The sequence below is a fragment of the Rhinolophus hipposideros genome (genome assembly GCF_964194185.1).
Source record: "Rhinolophus hipposideros genome assembly, chromosome: 5".
Lineage (NCBI taxonomy): Eukaryota > Metazoa > Chordata > Mammalia > Chiroptera > Rhinolophidae > Rhinolophus > Rhinolophus hipposideros.
This window is the reverse complement of record NC_138051.1, coordinates 56704944-56729928: the sequence shown is the minus strand read 5'-3', so window position 1 is coordinate 56729928 and position 24985 is coordinate 56704944. Positions and strand designations below refer to the sequence as shown.

The 24985-nt window shown below is 40.3% G+C and overlaps 1 protein-coding gene across 2 annotated transcripts; it reads left to right on the top strand.

Annotated features, from left to right (window-relative positions):
* The first annotated feature begins 3741 nt into the window (after positions 1-3741).
* Positions 3742-23655, top strand: SPG21 (SPG21 abhydrolase domain containing, maspardin). 2 transcript variants are annotated; one of them, XM_081049670.1, is made up of 9 exons: positions 3742-3996; positions 7671-7757; positions 10518-10679; positions 15074-15154; positions 16056-16201; positions 18154-18262; positions 18954-19061; positions 20981-21121; positions 22955-23655. In XM_081049670.1, the coding sequence occupies exons 2-9, from the start codon at positions 7695-7697 to the stop codon at positions 23069-23071; spliced, it is 927 nt and encodes a 308-aa protein (XP_080905796.1). In that variant the 5' UTR covers positions 3742-3996; positions 7671-7694; the 3' UTR covers positions 23072-23655. The 2 variants fall into 2 exon arrangements, with proteins under 2 accessions (XP_080905796.1, XP_080905797.1); XM_081049671.1 differs by lacking the exon at positions 3742-3996 and adding an exon at positions 4152-6895.
* Positions 23656-24985: the final 1330 nt, after the last annotated feature.

The following is a 24985-nucleotide window of genomic DNA, read 5'->3' as shown; positions in this document are numbered from 1 at the left end:
AGAAGTTAAAATACTGTTTCCATTAAAGAGGCATTTTTGTGTGTATACTTTTTAAAAGTTTGATAGGAAGGGAGAGGCAGTGGGGGGGATTATCAGAGAGACACAACTTTGAAGAAAGGCTATTGCAAAGAGTTTGTAATATAGCTCTCATAAACATAGGAAATCTAAAATCTTAGAATTGGAAAGAACTTAGAGATCATTTAGTCTAAACTTGGACTCACTTTATTGAGAAAGAAACTACCCAGAGAGAGGAAATGTCTTGCCCAAGGATAGAACTCAGGTTTCTTAACTTCCAGATGATAGTCATTAATTATAAATAACTGTTTGTACTAATTGTTTGATAGTACCTTTATGTAGCAAGCTATAGAAGAGTCCTATCTTTCTTGGGCAGTTCCCGAATCCCCACTCCATATCTGATCCCTATAAGCCAGTGTGGTATGTATTTGACACAGACTCGGTTTGGCAATGAGAAAACAATATTCCTTTTCAATCTTGGGTCTCAGCGTAATTTGATATATCACTGCAGTCAATTGTACCCTGAGAAGCTTTAAAAGGATGCTATTCCAAGAATTGGTATTAGTGTGAAAAACTAAGTGTTTTGTTCCTCTTTCACTTTTTCACACATCCACAGTTCTGGGTTTAGGGGGGTAATTCACTCTGGTGGTCAAGGGAGGGAGGCATTGTAAATGGTGGGAAGAGCACATACAAAGGCCTATAGGTTCGAGAATCATAGTGTGTTCTGGGTCCTTTGAGAGAACCAGACCTGCTTGAGCCTCTGCACCTTGGACTTTAGCTTGAAGACAGTGGGGAGCCATTAAAGGATTTAGAGCAGGGTTTAGGGCAGGATTTAAAGCATGAATATAGTTGCTTTAAATATTTTTTTTAAATCACACAATAACATATGAATATATTCTTACATTAATTACAACACTAAATCTAAAGCCAAAGTTCTCCTTTACCAACCCTTCCACCCCGTTTATTCTCAGAGATAACCACTGTTGTGTTTGGTGTACATACATGCATAAGAGATATATCTAGGATTATTTTATATGTGTGTTTTAAAACAAATATTACCCTGTCAAGAGATCAATTTGAGAGGTAGAGCTTGGGTTTGGGCAATATTGAGAGCCAGCTGGCCATCTGTTTACTTTGCTTGGTGTTCACAGAGTATTTTGTGAACATTCCAGTTTTTAAGTAAGATTCTCACCCAGGGATTGGTGCTGTGGGAACCATCTGGTAGACCCCAACCACGACAGCTGCAAACCCTCATGGCCATATCTACAAGGTCTGTCTGTACCACGGCCTACTCTGGGTCAAAAGTTTGCTTCCTGCAGTTGTGCAATTATGGGACAGCTGGAATCCTCATATTAAATGTTCCTTGTTCGTATGAGGGAATGGACAATGTGCTTGCCATGTGTTATGGAACAAGTGAGGATTCAAACATAACCATGGGGTCCTTTTCTAAGGGAAACAAAACATTATTTGGGGTTTGATCTTTTACATTTTTAATAAAAGCATATATGTAACAAAACATATCTACATATTGAAGTGGTTTTTCATGATCAATACTCAAGTTAAACATTATTATTACCAAATTAACAGAATAAAGACTTCTAATATATTTGAGCATACACATAGCTTACCTCTTATTAGGACTGTTACTAAAGTGAGGTTTGGGGGTGTGGGATCCAAGGAATGTTGCTTTCAGGAATACATGTGGATAGATTTATTCTCTCATTAATTCACTCAGTATACATTTAGTACCTATTATGAGCCTGATCATTTCTAAGGCACTGGTTGAATCACTCTGTGCCCTTTGCTCTTTAAATTAAAGTTCCCAGCCCTCTTGGACAGATACATAATGTAACAAGTACCTATAATGTATTTTACATACAACCAGTGCTTTTCCAGTTATTCCACTCTTTAAACTATTCCAAAGTTCTGAGGAAAAGCCAAAAGGTTAAAAATCTTCCATGGGAACATGCCCTATACACCTATAATAAGGCCACTTCCTGGGACTTGAAATTCCGAAAGAGGTAATGGGGCGAGGGGGTTTGCAAATGTTTTATTGTGTTCTTGGGAAATGTTTGGGATTTGTTCAAGTTCTAGACTGGGACCCAAGGCTCCTGAACAGGAGGGCATAGGTCATAACTAAGGATGCAATTTACTCGGATTTCCCCTGACCTTAATCCAATAAACAGTTGCCTGGGTTAGGGTTAATTCAAAGGCATTTAAACAGGGTACAAGCTTTTTCTAAAACAGATTAGGGAGAAGCATTTTCAACAGGACCTTGTTGCAGGATTACTAAAAACTTCAAACAATAAGACTTAAATGTTATTCATTTGTATACATTCAGCAAACCTGGAAATACTTTACTAAGAGTCGTGACATTGGCAACATCTTGCTTAAAAATGATTATAAATACAAGGTGTGATTGAAAAATAAGTGAATGTTTAAATTTTAAAAATTTATTACAGTAAAAAATACATTGGTATTATTACCCCCTCAAAAACACTTGTCCCATGGTTCTTGCCACTTTCTGAAGTAGTTCTGTAAGTCCTCTTTCGTGTCTTTACTTCATCCTCCATCATGACAATGCTCCATATCACACATCACTTCTGGTATACAGTAATTTTTGTCAAATAAAAACATTACCGGTGTGTCCTCATCCACCTTATTCACCGGATCAGGCTCCACGTGACTTATGGCTCTTCCCCAACGTCAAAATGACCATAAAGGGGCGGCTGGATGGCTCAGTTGGTTAGAGCTTGATCTCTGAATGGCAGGGTTGCTGGTTCGATTCCCACATGGGATGGTGGGCTGCACCCCCTGCGCACTTGGAGCTAAGCTGCGCCCTCCACGACTAGATTGAAGGACAACGACTTGGAGCTGTTGGGTCCTGGAGAAACACACTGTTCCCCAATAAAAAAAATAAGAAAACTTAAAAAAAAAATGACCATAAAAGCTAAACGTTTTGAATCGATTCAGGACGAGACAGCCATGGCAGCACAACTAAAGACACGAAAGAGGACTTCCAGAACTGCTTCAGAAAGTGGCAAGAACGATGGGATAAATGTGTTCCAAGTGAGGGGGAGTATTTTGAGGGGGATTAATGGCAATATGTCTTTTACTGTAATACGTTTTTTAAATTTAAACATTCACTGTATGTTTTGATCACATCTCGTTTATTAATATTCTCTATTACTTTAAGGGAAAGTGATGAAGCTGGAGAAGCCTTGGGAGCTGTTCCCCGAAAGCTTCCAGAACGTCAGCACAAGTCTGCAAAGGGAAGTGGGGGCGTTCCACGGGTGGACTATGGAGGGTGTCTGTAGCTGTGCCAAAGAAAAAAACTTACCAATAGAGTGTACAAAACCCTGCTCACCCAAGCCTGCTTTACACGCCAAAGAGGGAACCTGCTTTCTCCCAAGTGGGAACAAATTGAAGGCAAAGGCAGGTCCCAAGGAACCAAGTGCCCCCTCCTTCCACTCCCACAACCTCTCCCTCCGTACCCACGTCTGATAGGTGACCCACAGCTGACCCAGAGGCAACTCGGACCTCCTCCTCCTCCCCCGCGCCCCCAAACACCACCGCCACGGACAACGGTTTCCCAACCCGCAGGAATAAGCAAGAGCCCCGGGATCGTTTCCTCCGTCACCAGCCCGCCCCGTCGTCATAGTGACCGCCCGAGCTCCCGCAGCCCCGCCCCTTCCTCGCGACGCGGCCCCACCCCCCAAACCCGGAAGTGTGAGAGTCGCGCCCGCTACGCGGAGGGTTTGGGAGGAGGGAGCGCGGCGGCCCGGGCTTGCTCCGCCGCGCGCCCCGCCCCTCGGAGGCCGGCCCTCCCGTGCGCCCCCACTGCCTGCTGCGCCCGCGGCTCCTGAGCGCTGCGGCCACCGGCCCCGACACGGGCTCTGCCGCCTTCGCGGCCCGCTCCTGTACAGGAGGGAAGAGCCGCCCTGGGGAGGAAGGAAAGGGACGTGGGGGCGGCCACGGCAGGTGAGGGATGGGCGAGGCCCTGGAAAGCGGGGGTGTGGTGTGTAATGTGTATGGGGTTGCAAGTGGGTGTGTATGTAATATGCGCTGCTGCCTCTGTTAGTGACTTTGTGAGTGGGCCAGTCCACGTGACCATGCACGTGATCACGTGTGTGTGTGTGTGTGTGTGTGTGTGTGCGCGCGCGCGCGCGCGCTCTAGTCTTGAGTTCGTGGGGGTGGTCGGTGTGCCTGTGACTCTGCCTTTGTGTCACCGATGGGGCTGGGAGAGGGTGGGAGGCGCTTGACCTAGGCGTACTCCTGTAATCCTGTTCTGGGGCTACACTGCCGCAGCCCAGGAACATGTTTTCCAGTAAACTCAAGAACTCTGAGCAGAGGCCAGTTATTTTGGAGATTGTGCCTCAATTTGAAAGTGACAAATGTCTTTGTCATTGCTGCGTAGGGCCAGGGAGATGAGAAAAGTAGCAGGACCAGAATGTCTCACTTTTCCTCTTTTCGCTTTCCTGGGGAGGTATGAGTTCTGCATTTGTGTTGCTTCTCCACCTACGGTGTTCCAGCTCCTGTTAGCACAAAGATTCAAGAGACTGAGGAGTAACTTAAGCTGTATGCAAATTTCTAAAAGCTTTTATACCAAGACAGACACAAAATGAGGTGTCACAGAAGAAATGTCAAGTAGGCAGCTTTTCCTCCCATGAGATTTAGAAGATAATGGAAAAGGTTCATGAAGCAAAGAATAAATCTTCCTCTAAAGAGATCTAAAAGGATGGTTATGTTGTGGTATGGAAAGGTACTAGAGACTTGCATTAAAAAGCCAACTGCATCACCCGGAGACTCTCAGGTTCAATGTTTTATTATTGCTGGTATTAATAATAATCACAGATTGTCCATATGTAGACCAACTACAGATAGAGATAAAGGATCAGAAAACCTCTGACTAGTTAAGCTGGTTATGTGACAGACATTTGTCAAGATGATTTCATTGACTGTAAACTGGCAGGTTCTGTTGAGACGCAGAGGGATAAGTGCTGGTAATTCTTCATGCACACTCACAACTGGCAGTTTTGTTGTCAAGCAGCACATGGGCCAGAGAGGATGGGGTGTCCACAGCATCCCTGAGGACGGCTTTCCTTAGGCAAGATTAAGGCTAATCTCTGCAGCTCTTTCCCTAGCAGCATGAACAGGTGCTTTTGTTTTTGTGAAGAATTGAATTGTGAGAGATCAAATCAGTGCTGAACTCTTGGCTCTTTCTTATTGCATACCAACCAGTTTGGTCACGATCTCAGTTAACCTTTTTTGCCATATACAGAATGTTTCTCTTGTGACTTGGAAAAGTAAACCCCTTTAGTGGATGAAAGAGCTAGGAGAACAGCTTCCTTTTCATATCGCCCACAGCTGTTCTCCCTTTGCAGCAGTGAGCTTTTTTTTTTTTACTCAGATGGCAGTTGGTCATAAGCAACATTTGGTATCGATCTTACCTTTCATGTACTGCCAAATTAGCACAAGTGTTAAAATCACTTGCCTCTACAAAAATTTAGTCACAGTTGGGTGGAATCTCTCCATCCAGTCAGATTAGTTATAAAATGTTATGATACTGGGGTAGTTGTGAATAGTACTGAGGATTGTGAGGTAAGGAACGGATTTCTGTTTCTTGCTGTAGAAAGAAGTGGATGAGTCATTGTGTACCTGTGTGTGATGTGTATTTGTGTAGTAGTTTTGTTTGTACATTGCAGTTGATTGCAAATTACGAATATTTTATGCCAAGTTTGGTAAATCTAGAAGGAAACTTTCCGGCTTTAGTTAGCTAAGGGGTTTTTATAAATCTATTGAGTAGATTTTTTGTTTTTTCGCTAAACATGTTTTTGATATTTCCTCCTGTAAAATGTAATTGTTTATAATAATGCAATACTAGAAAATGTCTCCATTAGGAAGTATTTAGATGATATGGGAATATTTCAAGTCTATACAGGTGAAAAATATTCCAGAATATGTACTAGTTGCTTTTAATTAAAAGTAATAACCAGCTTAGAGAAAGGCTATAGTTCAGATGACTAAGATTTTTTAACGTTAGTATTTGTTAAGAGAAAAGGAATATACAAAGAATGATTTTTTTATTTCAGTATGAATAATAACTGTGCATAACTGATTTTCAGTATAAGACTGGCTAATAATTTGCTCGATATTTTAGAGCAACTTACGATTTTAACAAATTTTTCTGAAAGTACTATCCTAGCCTTGAGAGCAGAGACCACTATTACAATGGCAAGGTTGTAAATCAAATTTAATATTGGATGTCTACGTTTACTATCTCCTTGGGGTTCAATTTAGTAACCCCCCAAGGTTAGAGGTAACATTTGAGACTGCTGAGTGCCCTGTGCTCCTGAGGGAGAAGTGGAGGGCCGAGGAGGAAGAGTTCCGTTGCGTTTAGAATCCCTTGCCCCTGGCCACTCCAGAGAAGCCCCTCTAAAATGACAGTTCCGAGTTCAGCCCATGAGTTCAGTTCTAGGGTCTTGAATTTATCCTATCCCTGCTAGGAAATCCAGACTTGCCCTGGGGTAGAGAACAGGGTACGATGCAAGTATTTGAATCCTTCCAAAACCGATGGGTGGAAGTTCCTCATTTGGCAATAAGAATCTGCAACAGGGAACTATAATTTCAGGTTCCTGTTATGACATCACATAGATACCTTAAGCAAAGAGGGACAGCCTTTAAATTGATAATGCTCAGCCAGTTTAACGCCATTTGTTGCCCGGGTTAGAAGGGACTCTAGGATTGCCTAGTTTAATCTCGTTAGGACATCGTCACTCATGTAGTCAACAGATAATGCCTGCTGGGTGACAAGCACTGTTCTAGGCCTTGGAGATACAGTGATGAAACAGTCATAGATGACACCACAAGCCCAAAGAAGGTCAGTGACTATTCTAAGGTCATAGAACTCTAAAAGCTGGAAATTACTAATCTCACAACAAAACACCACACTTTTTTTTCAAAAGGCACATGTTTTGTTGCTAGTTATAGTGCCTTCAAGCCTACCCTGGTATCTTACAGATCTTTCAGAGGACATGCTATCACTTTTAATCACATAAATGTGAACAAATTTTCCTGTGTTTTGCATTAAGAACTACTTGTGAAGTTCTGAAATTATGTTCTGCTAGAGTTAGACTTATGGCCCTTTGCTAACTGATCAGGAAGCAGACTTACATGAACTCTTTAGTGTGAGTGTATGCTTTTCCCTATAATTCTGTCAGACAGGAACATCTTTATTAAAATGGGTTAATAAGATATTGTGAAAAGATAAGATGATGGTACTGCAGTTTTGAATCACTTACCTAGGACAGGCGGTCTGATTTCAGAAGAGACTGCCATGTATCTGGTCCTAGGTTTGCAATAACCATGGGATCTCTGGTAAGTCATTTACATTTTCTAGACCAGATCCTTCTTCTGGAAGAACTAAGGAGGTTTGAGTAATTCTGTCTCAGGGCCCCTTCCTTCTCTACAATTATACCATTTCATTACATTATTTTCTGTAGTTTAAGTGTATACTGACAAGGTAAAGTAGCCGTTTCCTCAGTTTTACCCTTTAAAGTATGTATTGTTGGTATAACTAGACCAGACTCTACGTATATGTAGTTCTGTTGTAAACATGAATTCTTGACATGAAACATTACATGCTTTTATTTCAGGGGTAACCTCCATTTCAGCTAATCATGGGAGAGATTAAAGTCTCTCCTGATTATAACTGGTTTAGAAGTACAGTTCCCCTTAAAAAGGTATGTATGGTTTTATTATACCCGTTATTTGCAAAATCTTGTATTGTTTTTGTGCGTGATTTAGATGTTATGTCATATGTTTGAGAGTAAAGGTTATTGCCAAGTATCGTGACACAGTTGCAGAGCATAAAGTTCGCCCCTTCTCTGTCAAGTACAGCCAACTTTTGAGACTCATTCAAGAGTAAAAGCGAGTATAACAATACTCATTTTATAATTGTCTTTACATAGTCAAGCAAGCAAGAATATGTGTACTCCTCTGTATAGTTTAGTGGAAAGCCAGTCAGACTATTATAAAGCATTTTCCTGTTCATCAGATTTAAGATTTACGGTGGGTCACATTATAGATCCTCTATTTGCAACGATACATTCACTCTGCTGTAGACATTTTCTGGAAACTTTATTTGCATGGGATGTCCAAAAACTCCACTTATATTGAAATTTGACTATTGACTCTGAGTCCCAAATTAATCCTGAATGTTTGGGGATCACACTAGACAAAGGCTGTTCAAGCCACAGAGTAAAATCTTTGCTGATCTCCTCACAAAAGTATTAGAGTGCTCTGATCTGAAGATCATCTGTGTCTCTGTTATTATATTGTCAGGGTAGACAGCTGTTGGAAGTATCATGCAAATTTGGATTAATAACAAAACTACTCTCCATATAGAAATTTGAGATACAATTTTCCAAGTATAGACAGAATACCTGCTATATACCTGGCACTGTTGTAGGAAGTCCCCAGATATCTTCTTTAGTGCTTTCAACAGTTTAACAAAGTGAGTAGTGGTGTGCCCATTTTACAGATGAGAAAACTGAGGTTCGCAGAGGTGAACATGTTAAAGGTCACACAGCCTAGTAGAATCTGGATTAAAATCAAATTAATCTGGCTTCAAAGCCAGAAGTACTTGGCTGTTTACCAAAGAGAGCCTCTTTCCTTCTTTCAACCTGGGAAAATACTGCCCATGCTAAAAGGAGAATTGGCTCCTGGAGTCCCTCTACCTTGTTCCATACCCTCAAGTTAACTTGTGTGAGCTCCTCTTGATGGACTCACTCAGCAAAGGGATCACCACACCCCAAACAACACAAGCTTGTCTAAATATTCTTAGAAGCAGTTATAGGAAGTTGTTTTGTTGATGTGATTTTCTTTAGTTGTCAGGTCAGTTTGGTCCGCAAGTCATGATAATTTTGCTTGAAATTTCGTGGTGCTAGATTTTTTAATTGTTTAACAGAATTGTGTCTTCTGAAGGAATTCTGATCAAATTACCATTCAAAGAACTCTGAGAAAATTGATGTGATAAACAACCTGTATTTATGGCTTGTATTTAGAACATACTATGTCAATTAATAAAACTGGGAGAAGAGGGAAGAAGAAAAGAACATGCCATTTTGTTACTTTTCTTCCAAATTGGATTATTGAAATAATTCTCTAGAACATTTTAACAATCTGACCATCTTTTCTCATGGATTTTATTACAAGATTGAGATTTACTGTGTGCCCTCTCAAAGGTCATTGAGAGTTTTTTTACCACAATCCCAGCAAAAAGAAACATGAAGAGCAAAAATGTGAGTGGCAAAATACAAAGGGCAAAAACACAAGCGTGAGATACTGTGTGTGATCCGTGACCTGGGGAAATACAAAAGGGCATTGTCAGGGCCCTCTGTACTTTGCCGTGCCCTTGTGGTCTGCTCCCTATGACACCAGTGACCCCGGTTAGTGTGCCACCACCCAGAATGACACCACAGAGCCTCACTGCACTGCCATCTGGGAGATCTCAGAAAATAGAACCTGGAGGCCTTGAACTTTTTCATGTAAAATTAGGATAGATGCTAATTTGCATTGGCAAAAGTTCAAACAGTTAATCTACTTTTCCAAATATTACCAAAAGTCAAAGAAATCAAAAATTAATATGTCACAATAATAACTAACACTTACTGAACACTCAGTATCTGCCAAATTCTGTGCTGAACATTTGACTGTCTCGGCTCATTTAATGCTCATTGTTTCCTCCATTGGGTCAAGAACCATTAAATCAAGATTTCTGATGACCTTCCTCCTTGCCACTCACTTTCCCCCCAAAAAAGCCAGTTTTTCCTGTGTGCACTTCCTGCATCAGACTGAACAGCTTGAAATATTTCCTGGGACAGTGACACCTCCACCTGCCTCATCCCTCCTCTCTAGCAGACATCTCCCTTTCCGAGGCTTGGTCTAAAAGATGAGGTTCCTGAAGCGTCTCTTGAATGGTACCATCTCTACCCAGTTTCTCCCTAGCGCCTGGCATCTTGTCTCCCCCTCGCCTCCCCTATTCGCACTCTGAGCCTGCTGATCCCAGCCAGTCCTCCGGGCCAGCACTGGAGAATGACTGCAAATTGCCTTCCTCCTCTTACACATGTGCACGCACACGCATCACACACACACATACAGAAGAAATATGAGTAAGATGCCAGGTACGGAGTTTATTGTTTCATGGTAAACAAAATCGACTTCATATAATCATAGATGGAAAGGAAAATTAAAAATTGATAGAAAAAGCAGCTCTTTGGAAGAATAAGAAGCAGTTCTGTAGAATATTTCCGTAGCACCGAGGAAGGAAAAGGAGACCAAAGCAGTTTTATTATACGTGCTAGTCTTGTGTGATCCCCAGGTTACCTTTTAACAAACAAGGCAGAGATATTAAAGTTGTCAACGAAAGTATAGTGTGAAGTTAACAATACAAAAACCAAATTCATAAGGCTCTCCATTTTTTCTTACAATTTTGCCTCCAGATTATCGTGGATGATGATGACAGTAAGATATGGTCGCTCTATGATGCAGGTCCCAGAAATGTCAGGTGTCCTCTCATATTTCTTCCCCCTGTCAGTGGGACTGCAGATGTATTTTTCCAGCAGATTTTGGCTTTGACTGGATGGGGTTACCGGGTTATAGCTGTAAGTATTATTGATTCAGTATTATAATTCAGGTTCATATTTTGTGGGGTTTTTTGTGCATTGGTTTCTAATCAACAATAGCAGTGGGCACATTTTTCATTGAGGTAAGATACTGTTTTCCTTTTTTAAAATGTGAAATAAAGCCTTTTGAAGGAAGGTAGTATGGTACACAGACATACAAGTACAGCGATGCAGAGGGGACAAACCTCTCTTGGAAGCCTGCTCTACACCCAGCTTTTAAGTGCATTCTCTCTTGTAAAGTTCTCACAAGTCTGGTCAGTAGGAAGCATTGCCCTTGTTCATAGATAAGGAAACTGAGGTCCAGGCCATTTTAGTGATGGCTGAAGATCACACAGCCAATAGGTGGTGAAAGGAGAACCAGGCTCAGTGTTCTGACTCCATTTCCATTCCTCGTTTATGACACCAGTGCTTCCCGAAGAGCTGAGCATGGAATGTTAGCAAAGGGATCTGCTACCGTCCAGGTGACTAACGCCTTGCTTTAATGTAAATCTTTGACAGTTGAAGTGAGGTTCCTTAATTAGTTCATATCCTTAGCATTTGGTTAAGAACTTTTTGGTTTCTAATTGTTTTTTTTTTTATGACCGAATTGAGTCTAAATCGTTTCCTATTGGTCACTCTTGAGTCTCCAACGCGAGAAAGGTGTGGGTGGGGAAGGCGCTGTTGCTGGTGAATGATGTTTTTGGCACACTTCCACTGTTGACAACAGAGGTTGGCCTCCTAACTTCTGAGGAAGGAGAGACTTTTTTGCTTTGGAACTGGAAGTTTCTGGGACCTGGAATTTTAGCCTATAAATAGTACTTCCTGTGGGACTACTGCCATTATTATACATTTATTTACTCTCTAAAGGAGAGAAAATGTGGGCCAGATCGCTTCTCTGGGAAGGTAACCGAAAATTTTCCTGCGGTCACCACCAGCTGAGGCCACACAAACAAATCCAATTCCTCTTCCTCCTGACAGCCCTTCTCTTTCTTGAGAAAACTACTTATTATCAGCACTGCCCGCTGCCTTCCTTCCAGGTCTTTTCTTCTCTGGCTGAATGTCTCCAGATTCTTGAACCATTCCTCATAGGGCATGTTTGACTCTCTGCAACATAATCCTCTCTCTTTCTGGGTTTTCAGTAATCCCTCTTTGTGGGCAGCATTCCATGAGAACAGGGTGGTAACTGCCCTGATCCCAGCCCTCTGCAGCCTAACACATGACAGCACCTTTCCTGGTGGTCACTGTTGGTCAGTGACCAACAGGGGTCTCTTGACGCCCCCAGGGGTCTGTCGTCCTGTAGAGCACTTTGGGAAGCTGTTTATCACTCCAAACTGGCTGGTCACGCTCGCCTTGCCTTCTGGTTGGATGTTTCTTCTTGCCCTCAAGCTTCTTGATGTGGGCTTTCCCTATTTCATTAGCTAGATAATGAATCAAGAGAAGGCCAACAGTATCTTCAAAATCACTTTGTCCTTAAGATTTGATCACAATGCCCAACCCCATGAGGTTTTGAAACTGATTAGATATTTGTTAGTATCGAGCAATTAAAATGCATGGATCCTTTTTTCATTTAAATTTAAATGAAAATTTTCATTTAAAATGTGAATCTACAATTCACGTGCAGTTCTAAGAAATAATACAGAGAGATATGCCTTTTACACTTTGTCCAGTTTCTCACAACGGTAACATTTTGCAAAACTCTATAGTACAACATCAAAATCCAGGATTTTGATATTAATATAATACAATCCACCCTTCTTATTTAGATTTCCCAGTTTTACTTGTACTTAGTTGTGTGTGTGTGTGTGTGTGTGTGTGTGTGTGTGTGTGTGTGTGTGCGGTAAGTTGTATACAATTTTATCACCTATGCAGAGCACAGATGTTTTTTAATTAAAGGTTTTATAAAAATATCATTTCCTGTGCCACCCAGTGGCTCAGGCGGTTGGAGCTCCGTGCTCCTAACTGAAGGCTGCCGGTTGGATTCTCACCTGGGCCAGTGGGCTCTCACCACAAGGTTGCCAGTTTAATTCCTCGAGTCCTGCAACGGATGGTGGGCAGCGCCCCCTGCAACTAAGATTGAACACAGCACCTTGAGCTGAGCTGACGCTGAGCTCCCAGATGGCTCAGTTGGTTGGAGTGTGTCCTCTCAACCACAGGTTGCCGGTTTGACTCCCGCAAGGGATGGTGGGCTGCGCCCCCTGCAACTAGCAACAGCAACTGGACCTGGAAAAAATACAATTCACCTTCTTTTAGCCTATTATTTGACTCAGATTCTCAAATTTTCTGCTAGGGAGAGTCTGTTCTCCATCTTTTCTCAAAATAAGAGAATCTTGTCCATAAATGGGATTTTTTTTTTTAAAGATTTTATTGGAGAAGGGGAACATGACTTTATTGGGGAACAGTGTGTACTTCCAGGACTTTTTTCCAAGTCAAGTTGTTGTCCTTTCAGTCTTAGTTGCAGGGGGCACAGCCCACCATCCCTTGCAGGAGTCGAACCAGCAACCTTGTGGTTGAGAGGACGTGCTCCAACCAACTGAGCCATCTGGGAGCTCAGCTCAAGGTTCCGTGTTCAATCTTAGTTGCAGGGGGCGCTGCCCACCATCCCTTGTGAGAGTCGAGGAATCGAACTGGCAACCTTGTGGTTGAGAGCCCACTGGCTCATGTGGGAATTGAACCGGCAGACTTCGGAGTTAGGAGTATGGAGCTCTAACCGCCTGAGCCACCGAGCTGGCCCCATAAATGGGATTTTAATACGTTGGTGCAAAGGTAATTGCAGTTTTTACAATCATTTTTAACCTTTTAAACTGCAATTACTTTTGCACTAACCTAATAATAAAAGTCACACATTACATCGAGTCTGAAATTATTCCATAATTTACATGGCAGCATTTATTCTAATGATTTGTCAATGACAAAATGAATCTTAAGTATTAAAACAAGCCTGTCAGATGGGTTTTACATGTAAATAAAGAGAGAGGAATTCTTAGATGACAAGTCTGAGCTCTCTAGAAAGGACTTAGTGACTTGTATTTCTTTTTCTTCCTCATCATCAGCATACATAGGCTACTTAGGGTTAAGCACCACACTTTTTTGGTCACAAATAAAAGTTCAAGAAATCAGACTGACTAAGTCAATTGGAAAAAAAGCAATTTCATTGAATACTCCCTTAAAGAAATGCTACCAAAAAGAGGGAATTTTCCTTAGAACAGATTTTATTTCTAGTTCTCCTGGGCCATAATTCAAAATGCAATTGGATTTAAGGGAAAACCGTATTTCTTTATTTGGATGAGTTCTGCTCTATGCACCCCAAACCTCAGAATTTCTCGGCAATTTGGAAAGGAAATTGATGTGAATTGGAATTGTTATTCACATGATATCACTAGAATGTGCTTATTTTTTAATCTTAAGATTTGTCTGTTAAGTAAAATGTGAATTTTAAAGTTTAGGAGAAGACGAGAGCTTATTTTCATGTATTTTGAATAAGGAGCAAAGCTTGAGCAAATGAGAAATGCTATTATGAGAGTGCTAAATTTTTCACATATAAAGGTTTGATCAAACAATACAGTGAATGTTTAAGTAAAAAACAAATTTATTACAGTAAAAGACACATTGCCATTAATCCCCCTCAGAATACGCCCCCTCACTCTGAACACACTTATCCCATTGTTCATGCCACTTTCTGAAGCAGTTCTGGAAGTCCTCTTTTTTTTTTCGGAAGTCCTCTTTCATGAGTGTCTTTAGTTGCACTGTTGTGGCCGCCTCGATGTCCTGAATCATGGAGTATTGTCATGATGGAGGTTGATTTACCACACATTTTAAAACACACCTCTCTCAACTGTGGCTCGCCTGACTGACTGCACCAAACAAGTTGAAACTTGTCACACACTGTTACTAAGGTTCAATGCAACTGCTTCCCATATTGAAGATCCCTGCCTTTCGGTTGGATGGTACTCAGTAGCAGTATTCACCATAATGTGTGATCACAACAGAAAGGCTCCATGTCACACATCACTTCTGGTATGGCAATTTCTGTCACATAAAAACATTATGGTATATCCACATCCACCTTATTCACCAGATCTGGCACTGAGACTTCCGGCTCTTCTCCAAAGTCAAAATGATTCAGGACATCGAGGCAGCCACGACAGCACCACTAAAGACATGAAAGAGGACTTCCAGAACTGCTTCCAGGACCGCTTCAGAAAGTGGCAAGAACGATGGGATAAGTGTGTTTGAAGCGAGGGGGAGTGTTTTGAGGGGGATTAATGGCAATGTGTCTTTTTCTGTAATAAATTTTTTTACTTTAAACGTTGACCATATTGTTTGATCACACCTCGATATGGGTTACATATCACCTTTAGATCTTTTAAAATAAATTTTAAATTTTATTATTTCAGTTGCAATATCCAGTTTATTGGGACCATCTTGAATTCTGTGATGGATTCAGAAAACTTTTAGACCATTTACAGTTGGATAAAGTGAGTACCCTGAAACTAATTACTTACGCGTGATTTTAATGCAACATTTACATTGTAAAGCCTGTTGTCTTTTATGTTTTAATAATAGCTCTTTTGAGCTACAATTCACATACCATACAATATATCCTTTTAAAGTGTATAATTCAATAGTTTTTAATAGATTTACAGATATGTGCAGTTACCACCACAGTCAATTTTTTTCACTCCAAAAAGACACTCATACTCAGCAGTCACTCTTCCCCTTCCCTCCCCATCTCTCTAGCCCTGGCAACCTGCTCTACTTTCTGTCTCTATGGATGTGCCTATTCTGGATAGTTTATATAAATGGAATCATACAATATGTGGTCTTTCTGACTGGCTTCTTTATTTTAGCATAAAGTGTTCAAGGTCCGTGTTGTAGCATGTGTCAGTACTTCATTCCTTTTTATTGTCAAATAACATCTCATTGTCTGGCTATAGCACATTTTGTTTATCTATTCATCAGTTGGTACACATTTGGGTTGTTTCCAAAATGTTAGGCCATTATGAATAAAACTGCTATGACGAAGTTTTCATGTACAAGTTTTGGTGTGGACATATGTTTTCAGTTCTCTTGGGTATGGAGTGAAATTACTGAATCATAGTTTTCTCAAACATAAGTTTTGTTTTCTAATGTAATCTGGGAACAATATTTTTTTAACTTGTACAATTTGTGTGCACAGTTGTATTATTTTCTTGATGGGATGTATAAATTCTATTTAAATACAATACTTCCTAATTTCTAACTACTGTGGGTATTTTAGTCTATTGACTAGTAGTGGCATCCTATTCTGTGGTTGGTGACAGTTGAAACATTTTTTTTATATTTATGTTCAGGATTGATTATTGTTTTAGGATCCTCTTTGTGTTTGTTTACAATTAGGTTCATCTTTTTGGAGCTTCTTTGGGAGGTTTTTTGGCCCAGAAATTTGCTGAATATACTCACAAGTCTCCCAGAGTCCATTCCCTCATCCTGTGCAATTCCTTCAGTGACACCTCTATCTTTAATCAAACTTGGACTGCAAACAGGTAAGAACGTAAACATTTGGCTTAAATTCTTACCATTTTTGTTCAGTGGAATTTCGAAAATGTTGGCTTTTGGTATTTTTGTTTTTTGTTTTGGTGCACCAGGAAAGAAGGGTCATATCTATTTCTGTCTTCTGAAACCGCCCTGCCTTTTAAAATTAGAAACAGTCACATTTGCAAAAGAAAATAATTGAATGAACTCTGAATTCAACTGTAAATTATTGTTTACATTTGTTTAACATACACTCATATGCTCTTATAGTTTTTCTTCCATGCATATGCAACTAATCTTGTGTTCTGCTTGTTCCACTTATTATTTTGTGTAAACAGTTCTGTCTGTTGACTAACACAGCTTCTTTAGGCATTTGGCTTCTCCCAGTTTCTCATCATGTTCTGTTGTAAATCTTTGTACAAATTACTTTTTTTTCCTTCTCTTTCTGGGTTGTTTCCATGAGATATATTCCCCAAAATGGGGGGACTAGAGCATTTAGTCTGTCAGCAGATTTTCTGCACATCATGACACTTAATGTTAGTCTGCTTTTCAGAAAGACAGAAATGGTGGAGTGTTTTGTGGGGCAACCAGTGGGATACCTGCCTATCCTTTCATTGATTTTATTTAGTCTGTCAGCAGATTTTCTGCACATCATGACACTTAATGTTAGTCTGCTTTTCAGAAAGACAGAAATGGTGGAGTGTTTTGTGGGGCAACCAGTGGGATACCTGCCTATCCTTTCATTGATTTTGTCATTTTAATTAGTCTGATAGGTATCTAATGGTACGTTTAAGCTGACTTAAATGTGTGTTTCTTTCATTGCTCGCAAGGCTAGGCTCTACATTTAAAAAAAACACCCAGTGACTAAACATACTAATCAGATTGATTTTCACATAATGTTATAGGTAAACGTTTTCATGATATTCACCTCTACTTAAGATTGTACTCTTATTTTTTAGAACTTTTTCCAATATCATCTCAGTTCACTCAGCATTCACACAGCAATTTCTTGTATGCATTAGGTACAAATGCTTCCTGTCCAGATGATGAACTAAAACTCATTTATTATTTTTAATGTTATGATCCTCAGAGGCCAAGACTCCACCCACTTTGTGCTCTTGCATATCACCTACTTTTTATCAAATGCCCGAGAGCATACTGTGTGTCACACACAGGCTTCAGGGGTGAGCATAGCCAACAGAGTCCTCCCCTCACAGAGCACACATCGGCATCAGGCCATTAGAAGATAAGAAAGCTGTAAGAGTCAAGTGGAGAACTTAGAAAGGTAACAGAAAGGTGGCTGACTGTCCTTGTAAGGGAAGCTCAACTTCCAACAAGGCTGTTCCACTAAGAATAGGTATCAGCAGGTGGTCTCCACCTTTGATAAGTCATTTTCAGATTAGTCTTAGAAAACTTAATGTTTACCCGATATAATGACTCTAAACATTTGTAATTAGTGGAATAAATATGAACCAAAAGTCACGTAGAAATACATAAAGATTGAATTACCTTGAATTAGCCCAGTTGAATCTAAATAGTAGCAAACTGTGGGAAAAAACAATAACTGTTTTATTTTGCTATTTTGAAATATCAGTCAATCCAAAGGTGACATAAAACTGAAGGTTCATATCTTAAGTTTTCAGTTTTCTAAAGGAAATAGTATAGCCTTTGGATATAAGGCCAACTAGAAAAAAAAAATCTTGGAATCAACAGAATGTCTTTTGAATATTGCTTATAATTATTTCAAATCTCAAATAGAAGTTGTATTGTATTAAACTATAACTCTTTGGGAGCTCTGGAAAGTGTATATAAAAACAAGATGCTGAGCTCTTTGAAAGAAGGGCCTAGGTGTTTTTATCTCTAGATCCAAGTACCTACCTAATATAACACTTCAGGGTGGAATGAATATTTGCCATTCACGTGTAGTCTTGGAAGCTTAAATTATCAGGTCTTTGTTTTACAGCTTTTGGCTGATGCCATCATTTATGCTCAAAAAAATAGTTCTTGGCAACTTTTCATCTGGCCCAGTGGACTCTGTGATGGCCGATGCCATTGACTTCATGGTGGACAGGGTAAGGATGGGGCGCTGGGCAGGGACACATTGTGCTGACTATTTCCTTGTCTGCTTGGTTCCTGAAGATACATCTGTTTCATTGAGTAGGTAACAGAAGCGCTCATTTAGCAGTCTTCCATATTAACTTTAATGCATCCAAACAGATATCATTGCTGGTAATCCATCAGATTCACTTGGGGGAACTTTTGAAAATACAGGTTCCAAGGCCTCACACCTGACCATTGAACTATAATTCCTGGGCATGCAGATCTAGGATCGCTGTATTTTTTCCCCCCACTCTTTCTCCTCCACTTTCCCCAGGTCAATCTGATGTAGCAGGTCTATAGGTGCGCATTTCGGAACTATTGAGCTAGATGATTTTTCTCAGGACACATCTAGCTCTAAGACCTCTTAAAAATGTATCTGTCATCTTTGAGCTGCAGGAATTGGCTTGCCGCCCACAGGCACCTGGCGGAAGTGGCAGTTCAGGTTGAAGGCTATGGAAGGCCAGGTTTCCAGAATAGAAAAATGCTACCACACAAGAGGCCCAATTCATACTCTCTCAGATACATTATGTTTCCTCATTGGTGACCTTTCTGGCCCCACCATACATGACTCCATCTTTATAAGCACAAATATTACCTGTGGATTTAATGGAAATGTGAAAAACAAAATTAATTCAAAAACTTTACCTGTGTTTCTTTCTGCAGCTAGAAAGTTTGTGTCAGAGTGAACTGGCTTCAAGACTTACCCTGAATTGTCAAAATTCTTATGTGGAACCTCATAAAATTCGGGATATCCCTGTAACCATTATGGATGTAAGCTTCCTTTTAAGTAAAATAGATGCTTTACCTTTCTAAATGTATGTGTCAAGAGCCTCCTCAGAATTATTTTATAATTTTTCAGTGTTCTTCAAATGCTGCGTTAGGCTTATTTTTTAATCCCCCACATTTTTAAATTCCAAAACAATCTGTTTATTGTTTATCTTATATTTTTCCTGATAGGAAGAACACCATTGATATCAGGATAAATTTAAACAAACATGGTAGTTCTTACCCATATTGGTGTATTTTTGCTATTGTTATCAACTGATATTGTACTTTAGCTATTATACATCTGGGCAGGAAAGAGAAAGTGCCTCAAAAGGGCAGAGAATCAAGAATTCCACAAAGTCTAACTAGTACAAAAGTTTACTTCTTATATTTTTCAGTTGTGATAAAATATAACAAAATTTACTGTTTTAACCATTTTTAAATGTACAGTTCATTGGTATTAAGTACATTTACAATGTTGTACAACCATCACCATTATCCATTTCCAGAACTTTTCATCATCCCAAACTAAAACTCTGTACCCATTAAACAATAACTCTCCATCCCACCCCTTCCCAGCCCCTGGTAACCATGATGTAGCATGTATTAGAATGCCCTTCCTTTTGAAGGCTGAATAATATTCCATAGTGTGGATATACCACATTTTATTTATCCATTCATCTCTTAATAGACATTTGGGTTGTTTCCACCTTCTGGCTAGTGTGAATGATGCTACAGTGAGCATTGGTGTACAAATACCTGTTTGAGTCCCCACTTTCCATTTTTTGGGGTACATACCTAGAGGTGGAGTTGCTGGGTCATGTGGTAATTCTGTGTTTAACTTTTTGAGGAACCATGATACCATATTCCACAGTGGGTGCACCATTTTACATTCCCACCAGCAGTGCACAAGGGCTCCAATTGTTCCATATCCTCACGAGCACTTGTTATTTTCTGGTTTTTGGTAATGGCCATCCTAATGGATGTGAGGTGGTATTTCATTGTGGTTTTGGCTTATTTTTTAAAAAAATCATGTAACTATTTTGCCTCATAAATGGATTCATTCCTAAATTCAAATATTTTTTAAAAATTTAAAAAACTGATTTTTGTCGGGAAATTATCTATTATAAGCCAGTAAACAATAACTTCTTATCATTCTGCAATATAATCCCTACATTCTGACATTTACCATGACACAGAACAAGCTTTTCAGGACTCTCAGTGAAACATTTGCTCCTCAGTGCATTTGATCTGTTTGCTCATCTTTCAGAACTGCCCACTACTTGGATACATGATCACGGAAAACTGTCTATAAGCTTTAGCAAGTTGGAGGTGCATTTTTCTTTTTTTTTTTGCTGCTTTTTAAATTACTTTTTTTGAAAAACATGTTTGTGTATGTATATAAACGTAAGTTTTTATGGGCATTGAAAAATGTCTAGAATCATATGCCCCAAACTGCTATCAGTGGCTCCACCAAGAAAGTATCTGGACTTTTTCTTATACTCTTTAAATTTTTTTGATTTTTGTTTACTGAGTATATAGTATTTATGTAGCTGTATTTAATTAATAATAAAATTAGGAAGTTCTTTTGGAGTTTCATGATCTTTTTGGAATTGTTATTTTTAATAATGATTGTTCACTATTAATATTCTGTTAATTTAGTTACCGAGGTTTGAGGAAAAAGGAAATGCATGGCAGAATTTTCCCCCAAAGATAACATGAGACATTTGGCGATAAAATGTGTAGCTAACATCTTACATTGGAGTTAGAGTCGCCAGGGATCAGCAGGAGTAGGTGGCCCAGGCTGCACAGGGGGTCAGTGGTACTTCTCATGAGAAAGAAATGCTTGGGGTGGCACTTTCCATAATGTGAAAAGAACATATTAAAACACTACTAGGTTTCAGCCTTATCTTTTTTTTTAAAAGGTATTTGACCAGAGTGCACTTTCAACTGAAGCTAAAGAAGAAATGTACAAACTGTATCCCAATGCCCGGAGGGCTCACCTTAAAACAGGAGGCAATTTCCCATACCTGTGCAGAAGCGCAGAAGTGAATCTTTACGTACAGGTAAGTCCCAGCATGGAACCCAGAGCACTTTGAACCCAAAGTGTATGGTTTGACATACAGAGCTTTTTTTTTTTTTTTTTTTTGGATGGTGGAGTAAGAGAACTATAGAATTCTCCGTAGGAATGAGGCATTGACTTAATAAAGGTGGTTTACATTAATAATTTATAGGAGAATTTAAACAGGTGTATTAGAGACCCCTGGGTGACTCTCTGCCCACCATCCCTTTTCCAAGAAAAGTAGGCTCACCTCTACACACTGAAGTGGCCCTTTGGTATGATGTGACTTTGCCTCCTGGATACACAGTGAATTCAGTCAGAGCAGGACACCAAACCTCAGTGGGGTGAATCGGAGTCCCATGAAGAGACTTCTTGATCTACGAGTATTTTTAATACATTAAAAAAAAAAAAAAACAGCTCTTCTCATAAGTGGCCTAAGGTGACCTCTGAAAATGGTTCACTATTCTCTTCACCTAGAGAACTCCATAAAGTCATGCAAATAGAGAGGTTCAAATCTTCGTGTTCACTATACGAACACTGGTGAAATTGCCCAGACCATCAAGGGTATGCATATCCAAAAAGCCACCGAGTATCTGAAGATTGTCACTTTGCAGAAGCAAAGTGCCATTCCGTCATGACAGTGATAGAGTTGGTAGATGTGCCCAGGCCAAACAGTGGAGCTGGACGCGGGGTTGGTGGCCCAAACAGCGTGGGATTTTTGCTGCACGTGCTCCAAAATACAGAGTGATGCTGAACTTAAGGGTTTCCGTGGAGGCGCTCTGGTCACTGAGCACAGCCAGGGGAACAAAGCTCCCAAGATGCAGCGCAGAACTTGCAGAGCTCATGGGCGGGTTAACCCACACACGAACTCTCCCTGCCGCCCTGAGAGGATCCTAAGGGAAAAGGAGCAGCTTGTTCCTAAGAAGAGGGGGCTGCACAGAAGAAAAAGATACCACGGAAAAACCTGAAGGAACAAAAACTTATGACCAGGGAGTAAATTCAGAGTCAAATAAATGCTACTAAAAGTAAAAGTAAAAGCAAAGCAAACACACACACACACACACACACACACACACACACACACACCCACACCCATCTCTTCATCCTCTACCTAAATGGATATTAGAGTAGTTTGAGAAATGATTGCTTTGGCAATTTGGCAGGAAGTGTCAGCAGCCTTAAAAAAGGTCACTTGCTTTGATCCTGTCATCCACTTGTGGCAGTGGATCCTAAGGAGAGGATCCTAAATACAGAAACCTCATGTTGAGCAGCCGGTTGGTTCAGTTGGTTAGAGCGCGGTGCTCTTAACAACGTTGCCGGTTCGATCCCCACATGGGCCACTGTGAGCTGTGCCCTCCACAACTAGATTGAAACAACTACTGGACTTGGAGCTGATGGGCCCTGGAAAGACGCACTTAAATAAATAAAAGTTTAAAAAGAGGAAGGGAAGGAGGAAGGGGAGGGGCGAGGAGGGGAAGGGAAGGGAGGGGAGGGGAAACCTTGATGCCCAGAGACATTCATGTTCATCGTGGTGGTGCTCTGCAGAACTGCAGAGGACGGAAAGGACCTGACTGGCAGTAAGGGGCGAGGGTGAACACTGACTCATGCAGCAGCATGCTGCCACTTAAGATGTTTATGAAGAGTTGGTAGGAACTTGGAGAGACTGGTTACATATTAAGTGAAGAGCAAAGATCCTAAATGAAGGTTTTTAAAAAATACACCTTGGACTTTTCTGTGTTTTCCAGCTTTTCTCTAATTAGTATATATAACCCTGTAATTTAGAAGCACAAAACATATACTATGGTGATGTTTAAAGTAATGATCTGCATTTCTACAGATACATTTGCTGCAATTCCACGGAACCAAATACGCGGCCATAGACCCATCTATGGTCAGTGCCGAGGAACTCGAGGTACAGAAAGGCAACCTTGCCATCAGTCAGGAGGAGCAGTAGCCAGGGCTTTGGCTGGCAATGGTGAGAGATCCCTGTACAGTCAGTGACGTCAGTGCCCACCCGTTGGTCTCTCGGTTCGGTTCGTCAGGCTCACCGATTATCACTGTGTTTGGAATAGGACTGTCATCTTCATGACAGGCGGCAGCTCTTCTCAGCCAGTGTAACTGCTCCCTGTCCGTTTTTTTAGCTTTTGAATTTGAAGAGGGACTTTTGAAGACTCCCATTTTACGAATTGTGAACATTTTGCTACCAAAAGTCTTCCTCACTATGTTCTTATGTGAATGTTCATTTCTAAGGTTTGGGATTTTGTGGGGTTTTTTTCTCCCTTGTCTTTTTTTTCTGTTTCCTTTCTTCCTTTCTTTCTTTTTATGTTATTTGCTGTAAATGCTGCATACCCAGATTGTGTATCAGAAGGACATTGGTTATTTTTATGCTTTCTTGATTATAATCGTTACCAGTGCCAAGACGGTCTTCCTACAGTTTATTCTCCTATAAGTCAACTACTTCTAATTTCCAGATAAACAAATTGTTTTCAATTTTAGCCATTACAGTCATTTGGAATAAAAATTCAGTTTCAATGAATGACTTTTGTGGTTACTGTAGCTGTCTGACTGGGCTGCACAGATAGGACTCTCTGAGAAGCAGACCATGGTTTTGTACCAATTTGGTATGACTTTAGGTAAATGACTTAATCTCTCTAAAACTCAGTTTGCTCATTGTAAAATAATAGTAGTTATCTTTTATTGAGCTGCTACTGTGTGCCAGGTACTTTTAATACCTTCTTTTTTGCCCCCTCAGTGCAAAATTTTAAATACACATAGAGAAAACTATGTTCCCATCACCCGTCTTCAAAAATTATCAACTCATGGACAGTCTTCTGTTATCTCTCACCCTACGTTCACTTCTTCCATACATACCCCCATCACTGGATTACTTTATAGCAGTTTCTGATGCTGTATCATTTCATCTGTGAATATTTTAATATGCACCTTCAAGAGAGAAAATACCCATAACGTCATAATCACACTTAAAAATTCACCAATAATTCCTTCATATCATCTAATATCCAATTAGTGTTCCCATTCTTAACTACCTATCTCATGAATGTCTTTTTACAATTCACTTGTTCTAATCAGTTTTCATACAAAGTTCATACTTTGAAAAAGTTCCTCCTCCCTTTTTTTTTTTTCTTGCCATTTGTTGAAACAGGCTCATTTGCCCGACAGAATTCACCAGTCTGGATTTGGCTGATTGCGGCCTTGTGGTGTTCTTTAATTTGTTTCTCTGTCCCTGGTATTTCCCATAAACTGGCAGGTATATCTAGAGGCTTGATGAGGTTTGATCTTGATATTTCTGGCAGAAATGCTTCATAGGCGGAGCTGTGTGCTTCCCATTGGGACACCTTACGAGGCACGTAACATCTGTTTGTCTCTAAGTTGTTTAGACTGCTCAGTGGGTTCAGGTATTTTTGGTCCAATCTAATCATTGGAAAAGTCCCCTGAAGGTTTCTCTGCCACTGCTGATCATTGCACAGAAGCATCATGTCATCATGGGTTACAGAACAGTGACAATACTCTAATTTTTATCATTCTGCGTCTATTAACTGGAGTTTGCTGATTAACACACACACTCCCTCATCAACTATTTGTTTTTTCTTAGGTACAATTTAGATAAAATCAGCTTTATTCCCTTTAAGTTTTCAGGATATTGAGTTGGCCATACTTTACAGATTTCATCCCCACCACAACCCTGCTTTAAACTTTACAGGTGAGGTCACGGAGACTGGGAGAGGTGCAGAGACTTGCTTGGCATCACACAGTAAGGAGAGGCGCTGGAATGCCAAATTGGGTCGGACCGTCCCTAAGGCCAGGGATCTTTCCATGAGGGCCACAGTGTCTTCTCTACCTGTGACTT